This window comes from Papio anubis, chromosome 4 (assembly GCF_008728515.1).
Source record: "Papio anubis isolate 15944 chromosome 4, Panubis1.0, whole genome shotgun sequence".
NCBI classification, from domain to species: Eukaryota; Metazoa; Chordata; class Mammalia; order Primates; family Cercopithecidae; genus Papio; species Papio anubis.
Genome location: NC_044979.1, coordinates 32,402,941 through 32,412,574, shown reverse-complemented (window position 1 = coordinate 32,412,574; position 9,634 = coordinate 32,402,941). Strand labels below are relative to the sequence as shown.

The 9,634-nt window shown below is 34.4% G+C and overlaps 1 protein-coding gene across 1 annotated transcript; it reads right to left on the bottom strand.

The window, feature by feature from the left end:
- Positions 1–7,186: 7,186 nt before the first annotated feature.
- LOC116274471 (heterogeneous nuclear ribonucleoprotein A1-like) lies at positions 7,187–8,544 on the bottom strand. The gene has a single exon (XM_031665186.1). The coding sequence runs from the start codon at positions 8,471–8,473 to the stop codon at positions 7,511–7,513; it is 963 nt and encodes a 320-aa protein (XP_031521046.1). The 5' UTR covers positions 8,474–8,544; the 3' UTR covers positions 7,187–7,510.
- Between the last annotated feature and the right edge of the window lie 1,090 nt (positions 8,545–9,634).

Sequence of the window (9,634 nt, the reverse complement as noted above, 5' to 3'; positions counted from 1 at the left end):
AATCCCAGCACTTTGGGAGGCCAAGGCGGGCCGATCACGAAGTCAGGAGATCGAGAGCACCCTGGCTAACACAGTGAAACCCCGTCTCTACTAAAAAATACAAAAAATTAGCCGAGCGTGGTGATGGGCTCCTGTAGTCCTAGCTACTTGGGAGGCTGAGGCAGGAGAAGGGCGTGAACCCGGGAGGCGGAGCTTGCAGTGAGTCGATATCCGGCCACTGCACTCCAGCCTGGGGGACAGAGCGAGACTCGACTAAAAAAAAATAAAAATAAATAAATAAATAAATAAATAAATAAGAAAAAAAGAAAAAGAAAAAATGTCCCAAAAGGCTTCTTAAATAGCTAACAGCAGCAAGTCTGCATGACAGTCAGCAGAGAAAGCACAAGCTGTCGGGTAGAATTGCTTTCAAAAAGCTCTTACTTTTTGGATGGAGAGACTTGGAATGCATTCTTTTGTTTCTTCAGAGTAAACCCTTTTTCTTAGCTTCTTGAATTTAATTGTCACAGGAAATGCCTTGGTATACTGTTGTCTCAGTACCCTTTGAGATAGTACAATTGTAGAGAATACTTAATCTGACTATATTTGATTGCTGTGAGGCTAGTTACATTATTTCAATTAGGCCATGTTAATTTAAAAATCAGATATGACTATATGTGGTTATACACTGTCATTTTATGATGCCATCATTAATCTGAATCCATTATAGAGAAATTTAAAATAAAATTGTAACTCAGAGAAAGCAGTCCTATGAGTACTCAGGTTCCCAAATAAACGAAATTCCTAACTTCTCTTTGATAAAAGAACTACTAAATAAATAATAATGTTATTTTAATTTTTCTGAATATAATTTTCTACATAATTGTCCTACTTATAATATTATACTTAGTATAATTTACTTTTATAAAATTAATTGACAACATTTATTCCCATCAAGTGGGAAAAAAGTTCTAGCTGATTTTTGAAGTGCCGGTGGACATATTTAGAAAATAGAATGCAGCTATTTTGTAGGGGTTGGTGATAGACAGTACCAATATTCATAAATGAGGATAACAATATTACATCATTATGTTGATATCAGTATGCATGCTTTTATTTTATAAGTTTCTGATTTTAGAATTTCTCTTTGTTCCACTATATTTTGTGCTAAACACAAAGTTTACGATGAAGTTCTACTATATTTTGAATACTAGAATAAAACACTTTTGCCATAATTAATAAATAAATTCTTAAATGGTATTTGAATGATAGTGAGATTTATCTATAGCTCTGTAATATGGCTTTGATGCCATGACATACATCATTACTTACTCTTCCACTCCCTACCGTACTTTAAGATGTGAGGCTTTTTATTAACATCCTAATTTTGCTTACCTCAGATATAGATATTTTCCATTAATTTCTCTGCTTCAAGTAGTTGAGAAAAATCATATTTTCATTCATCAAAATTTGTTTACATATTTTTCTGTTCTCAGAGGTAAGAAAAATTTTGTTTGAACAACTAAAATATGAATTTATTATTGTCCATCAGGATCATGTATTCCCAATGAGGAGTGGATCAACAATGTGAGAATTGGATGGGTGAGGGGGAGATGAATTAATCAACAATAGACTTTAACATGACATAAATTATTGCTGTATTTAAGAATATATCAAGTTGTCTAGTTTGTGAAACAGAAAACCAATCACCGTTATCTTTATTTGAACATCAATGATATGTCACCAAACGCATTAACAGTCCTCCACACATCTGAGTGTTTTGATACCAATGAGTCAATAACATTTCTCTAGGTGTTAGTGTGTTCCATTGAATTGAATAGGTATTATATTGCTACACTTTCAGATAAATCCATTACATTGGCAGCTTTATGTCTTTTTATACGTCAATATTGATTCACGATGGTATTGTGATTGTACAAAATGATAGCATTTAAAGATATGGTTATAAGAGAATGTATGTGTGTGGAGAAAGAGAGGAGAAATGTGAAAACTGTTTAAAACATGAAAGTATTCATAATATTTTGTATTACATGACTGAATAGTCACTATGCAAGCTTGGAAGCTATCACTAAGAATATCTTGATTAAGGATACTAATGAAATTCTGTCATTTAAAATTTAATCTGAAATTCAAAACATGAAAAAAAAATCTGTGTTCAGTTAGAGAAATTGCAGAAATTGATTTTGAGAGAATCCCATCTTGTGGTTTCAGAGGAGTAATAAATCATTCTCAGTTCTATCATAATGTTGGTGTAATTTGTTCCTTATAAATCATTATAGGCCATAGGCTCTCGTTTATAGGGTCAAAAGGTTATACACTGAGTAATAATTCAGAGATTTGTTTTAAAATCAAGTTTTACCCGTTGAGTTCCATAATCTTAGCAACTGTTACACTACCTCCCTCCTCCTGCTGCTCCATCGATACTCAACGAAGTCACCAACTCAGGGCTAAAAACTAATAGGAACCAAGAAGCTAAACAAACACACAGGTTATTTGACCATCAGAAAATGGGGGAAATCATATTCTTCACCTTGTGAAATTTTAAAAGCTTAGGAGAGGAAGAAGGAATTTAAAGTATGTGGAATAAAGAAAGGTTATCTAAAGCAGACTACTTAGGCTGTCATATTTTTTCAAAATATAAATTACTGCATTAAATGCATTCTCTATTTCTCTAAAAAAATGACATTCTCCATTTCTCTAAAAAAAAAATGGCCATTAGGATTTTTACTGGGATTGCATTGAATTGTTTTGGGTAGTATGGATATTTTAACAATATTAAATCTTCCAATCTATGAACACAGGCTTTTTATTTGTTTGTGTCTTCTTTAATTTCCTTGATCATTCTTCAGTGATTTTCAGTATATAAGTTTTTCATCTCTGCAGTTTAATTTTTCCTAAGTATTTTATTCCTTTTGGTGCTATTGTACATGGGGTTATTTTCCTAAATTACTTTTGAAATAGTTAATTAGTGTACAGAAATGCAACTTATTTTGTGTGTTGATTTTGTTTCTTGCAATGTTACTGAATACATTTATTGGTGTCAACAGGTTTTTAAAGAAGTCTTGTCAATGAAGAACAAACCTGGAGGCATCACACCTCCTGATTTCAAAAATATATTACAAAGCTATAGCAATTTGAAATATAGTACTGGTATAAATACACACATATAGACCAATGCAACCAAATAGAGTCAGAAACAAATGCATATACAGTCAGCTGATCTTTAACAAGGATACCAAAAATGCACAATGGAGAAAGGATAGTCTTTTCAATAAATGAAGCTGAGTAAACTGGATATTCACATGTAAAAGAATAAAATTTGACCTTTATAATCATATAAAAAATTAACCTAAAATGGATTAAAGATCTAAATGTAAGACCTGAAATTGTTAAAATCCTAGAATAAAATGTACAGACAAGCTCCTTGATATTGATCTCAGTAATGATTTCTTTGGATAGGACACCAAAAGCACAGATAACAAAAGCAAAACTAAATAAGTGAGATTATATCAAACTTCAAAAGTTCCAAAAGTTCCACACAGCAAAGGAAATAATCATCAGAATGAAAAGAAAATTCATGGAATGGGGAAACATATTTGCAAGCCTGGTCTCTAATAAAGGATTAATTTTCAAAATATGTATGGTAATCCTACAGTTCAATAGCCTAAGAAGTGGTCTAAAGGCTTATAGATGTCTCTCCAAAGAAGGTATCCAAATAACTAACAGGTATATAAAAATATGTTCAACAGCAGTAATCATCAGGAAAACACTGGTTAAAAACCACACACACACACACACACACACACACACACACACACACACACACATTACCTCACACTGGTGAGAATGGTTGGGGAAAAAAAAAAAAATAGTCCAGGCGCAGTGGCTCACTCCTGTAATCCCAAAACTTTGGGAGGCTGAGGTGGGCGGATCACCTGAGATAAGGAGTTCGAGACCAGCCTGACCAACATGGAGAAACCCCGTTTCTACTAAAAATACAAAATTAGCCAGAGTGGTGGTGCATGCCTGTAATCCCACCTACTAGGGAGGCTGAGGCAGGAGAATTGCTTGAACCTGGGAGGCAAAGTTTGTGGTGAGCTGAGATGGCGCCATTGCACTCCAGCCTGGGCAATAAGAGAGAAACTCTGTCTTAAGAAAAAACAGAGAGAGAAAAGTTTTGGAGAGGATGTGGGGAAATTGGAACTTCTTGTGCACTGTTGATGCGAAAACAAAATGGCACAGCAGGTATAGAAAAGAGTTTAGAGTATCCTCAAAAAATTGAAAAATGGAACTACCATATGATTCAGCAATTCCACTTTTTTGTTACTTATGCAAAAGAATTGAAATCACTAACTTGAAGAGTGCTGCCCATGTTTATTGCAGCATTATTCACAATAGCCAAGATATGGAAACAACCTAAATGTCCATTGATGAATGAATGCATAAAATATGATATACACGTACAATGAAATTTTACTCACCTTTTAAAGAGAAGGAAATTCTGCAATATGCACCAACCTTGGTGAACCTGGATGACATTGTGCTAACCAAAATAAACGAGTCACAAAATGACAAATATCTCATGATCCCACTTGTGTGAGTTATCCAAACTAGTCCAACTCATAGATGCAGAGAATGGAACAGTGATTACCAAGAGCAGGGGTTACCAAGAGAAATGGAGTGTTGTTAATCAATAGGCATAAATCTCAATTATGCAAGATGAATCTGTCCTAGAGATCTGCTGTACAACATTGTGCCTATAGCTCACAATATTTTATTGTACTCTTAAAAATTTGTTAAGACAGTAGGGCTCACATTAAGTTGCTTTCACCACAATAAAATTAAACTAAACTAAAAAATGGATTCTCCAAAAATATGCATTTGATATGCCATTTGATGTTTTATAAATAATATTCCATGGTAAACTTTATGAATTCACAATAAATTTCTTAAAATGTGTAAAGCTTTTATTATGGAAAATTTAAATATATAAAGAAGTAGTGAGAAAAGCAAAATACTCTCTCATGTAACAGTCTTCACTTTAAGCAATTATTATTTAATGGTCTATCTTATTTCACTGATACCCCAACCAATAAGTTCCTTTCTCTGGAACATTGGAAGTGAAGGTCTAATATCACATATGTTTCACTGTAAATGATTTAGGATGTCTCTAAAGAATAAGAATTATTTATGTTATATAATACTCAATTATTAAGAAAATTATAATATTACTTTAATGGTAATTAAATATCCGGTCAGTGTCAACAAGTCCCCAATTGTCCTAAAAAGTTTTCTGTTTGTTTCATAGTTGGATATTTAATATCTTGATCTATATAAGGTTAGTATATTGTGATTCGTTGATTATGTCTAACATTTGGGTTCTCTCTCTCTTTCTTCCATTTGAGAGTAAATTACAAGTGTGATATTCTATTACTACTTAATAGTTTATTGTATATTTATTTACTTCAAATTTGAACACAATTGCTTAAACACAATTTAAAAATTAGTTAACATTGAGAGAATACTATAATATAATGCACCAACCCAAAATATCAACATTTTGGTGAAGATCAAATTCAGTATAGCACATTGCACTTAGTTGCTATGGCATTTTATCTCCTTTAATCTTGAATATACTTTATCTGGCCATCACGAATCTGACATTTGAAAGAGTATAGACAAGAATTTTCTTTTTCTTTCTTTCTTTTTTTCTTAAAGTCACTCAATTTTTCTGGTTTCTCTGATGTTTCCTCATGAATATAAAAAGACCAGGAATTATTAGTAGAAATACCAGGAGATGATGTTTTATTCTTAATTCATCATCCTGGGAAGATTTTTGGATTGTACCATGACTGATGACCCAAACCTTGATTACTTAGTTAATATGGCATCTGCCATCCTATTCACTGTGGTGTTATTGTAGCAATACTGTTTTGTTTTTGTTGTTTTTTATTTGTTTCATTTTTACTTTTCAGTCTATAAGGAATTGTGGGAGGTACTTGAGACTATGTAAAAAGCTGTTTCAGATCAAACATTCTCAATGATTTTTTTCATTAATTATTAACTGTGTGAATTAACTATTACTATGATGAATACAAAATAGTGGCTTTCTAAATCCATTTGAGATGGAGTTACAGAGGCTGGTAATAAATAATCTTCAAGTTTTGCATGATTCTGCTGTACAGAAGAGCTTATATTTACCTCACAACAATTTATTTATTCATAAAATGTTTATGAGCAAATGTATGGGTTTTTAAATTTTTATTCAATCTACTAACAACATTATATTTTGATTTTCAAATTATCTAACATTGAGCTGGTGGAAGACTCTGCAAATGGGTTCCTTTGTTATTTTTCGTTTTTAGTGTAAAATGTTCTCGTTACATTTAATATTTCCTCTGTTTCAGCATAAGACTTTTCTCCAGTAACTCCCAAGTTCTTTATTAAAGAAAGTAATTTAAAAATGTATGTATGTTTGTATAGTTATAAAGTCTACATGCTAGATGAAATTATTGCTATGGAATTTCATCACTTCTTGTCCTTCTCAACATACATAGCTAGCAACTGTATGCATATATATCTATATCATCTATAGCTACATCTATCTTATTAGACATACATTCATTCCAATTCAACATCTCAAGCTTTATTCCAATTTCCCTTTTCTTTATGTTTAAAATTAACATATTGATATATTTCATTATTAGCTGCCTTAAATACACAGAAACTAATCTAAAATATGCCAAGTCATATTGCTAAAAATAGTCACAAAATCTATAATTGAGAATTCACTATTTCTTTATAACTTTCTTTTTTTCCTTTCTTCTGAAGGTGATATACAGCCAAAATATACTGTTCAGAAGTTTTCTGGGTTATTGAATTCCATCACTTGTCATCTTCCTGAGGGCTTTTTTCCTGCAATTATCTCCTTTTAATAGCATCATCATTTTTATCTTCCTACTTGTCCATTTCCATCAGCATACAAGGGTGCTTTCTTCTCATATATGTATATAATTTCATTTAGAAACAAAAACCAAAGAACTTCCGTTGATACTTTTCCCCATTTATCTTCTCTTTTTCAAAACAGTTAATTATGTTCCCTGATTTTACTTTATGAATTTTCATTAATTCTCTCCTTACCTCCCTCCATTTTGGCTCTTTTTTTTTTTTTTTTTTTTTTTTTAAAGACATTTATTCAGCGTCACGATCAGACTATTACATTTAGTGATCAACAGCATGGGTGCAAAAAAAAAAAATCTACATTAAAACCCTTTGTTGGAATGCTTTACACTTTCCACAGAACAGAAACTAAAATAACCTGTTATACAATTAGTCACAAATACAGTCCTCGAGTTTTTTGCCCATACACATGAGTATTTGTCTAAAACATGTTTTCTTTGTAGCAGCTAGGCCCTGCCACCACTGTACTTGGCTGAGTTCACAAATCTGTTGTAACCTGTAGCTTCCCTGTCACTTCTCTGGCTCTCCTCTCCTGCTAAGCTTTGTTTCCTAATTAAAATCTTCTGCCACTGCCATAGCTACTGCTGCTGCTGGAACCGCCATAGCCACCTTGGTTTCGTGGTTTTGCAAAGTATTGACCTCCACCGCCATAGGGGCCAGAGCTTCTGCCTCCAAAATTTCCTCCCTTCATGGGTCCAAAATTTGAAGACTGATTGTTGTAATTGCCAAAATCATTGTAGCTTCCACCACCTCCAAAATTGCTTCCATCATTACCAAATCCATTATAGCCATCCCCACTGCCACCATATCCACCACCACCACGGCTGCCACCAAAGCCACCACGACCACTGAAGTTTCCTCCACGACCGAAGTTGTCATTCCTGCCGAAACCACCTCCACGACCACCACCAAAGTTTCCAGAACCACTTCGACCTCTTTGGCTGGATGAAGCACTAGCCATCTCTTGCTTTGACAGGGCTTTCCTAACTTCACAGTTGTGGCCATTCACAGTATGGTATTTCTGAATGACAATCTTATCCACGGAGTCATGGTCGTCAAAGGTTACAAAGGCAAAGCCCCTTTTCTTGCCACTGCCTCGGTCAGTCATGATTTCAATCACTTCAATTTTCCCATACTGTTCAAAACAATCTCTTAGGTGATGTTCTTCGGTGTCTTCTTTAATGCCACCAACAAATATCTTTTTCACAGTTAAGTGGGCACCTGGTCTTTGAGAATCTTCTCTTGAGACAGCTCTCTTTGGTTCCACAACTCTTCCGTCCACCTTGTGTGGCCTTGCATTCATAGCTGCATCCACCTCCTCCACAGTGGCATATGTGACAAACCCAAAGCCCCTGGAACACTTGGTGTTTGGATCTCTCATTACCACACAGTCCGTGAGCGTTCCCCATTGCTCAAAATGGCTCCTCAGGCTCTCCTCGGTTGTTTCAAAGCTCAACCCTCCAATGAAGAGCTTCCTCAGCTGTTCGGGCTCTTTAGGAGACTCTGACTTAGACATGACGGCAGGGAGAAGAGAGACTTTAACGATGCTTCTTCGGCGGCGTCCACGGGCAGAAAGCCATTTTGGCTCTTTATCTAGCACATGACTGAAACAGACATTGTTGAGGTCATCAATGATTATTTGGCATGTTTTAATGTTTAATTTTAACTTGAAACATTTCTTTATACTTTCATGGTTACACTTATCTTGTTTTCTTTGCTCCTCATTGTACTCTCTTTCTCAATATTTCTACCCAATGACTGTAACTTATACATAACTGTCAATTTAAAAAGACCTGTTCCTCTGTTCTGCTGACAATCCTTTCCTTAGATTATCTCATCCAGATCTAAGGCTTAAAACAACTTGTGTAAACCGAAGACTCACAAATTCACATCACTAGTTATTCCCTCTTTCACTGAGTCTAAGCTATATATATCCACATATCTACTTGCTACTTCAGCTTGATGTCTAGTACTTCAAACCCTGCAATGCTAGAGTAGAACTATTCCCTCCTTTACACACACGCACACACACACTTTTCAGTTCCATCCAAGGTTTATCTCAGTTGAGTTCCCTATCATCCATTAGTTTCTCAGATCTAAATTCAGTAAAACTTGGCGTTTCCTAAATTGTTCTCTATCTCTCATTCCTCAAATCCAATCTGCAGCTGAATCCTGATGTTTATAACTCTGAGATATATTCCAATTGAGCCACTGATCACTATCTCCACTACAGTAATTCTAGCCAAAGCCACACATGTAGCTCATTTAATTAACTGCAACTGTTTCACTGCCTGCCTCCCCGCCACACACACTGTATTCTATCATTAAGAAAGCAGTCGTGATTTAGTGTAAATCAGATCATATCATCTCAACTTAAAACGTCTAATTTTTTCCCCTCGAAACCTAAACAAAATAGATCTTTCATTCCGTGAACTGTAAGTTGCTGCTTGACTTCCTTTCTGCTTCCATTGTGACCTGCTTCCATCACTTTATATCTCCTTAGTTATCCAGCTTTTCCCTTTGAAACTACATAAGTAAATTCAATTTAAGAGGAAAGAGTTCACAATCCTATTTTAGTTTCAGAAACAAGATAAGTTCTAGAATCCAGCCCTCATATTTTGAATAATAATGTCATCATTGCAATTTAATCCATGTGCTTAATTATGTTTAAGTGGAG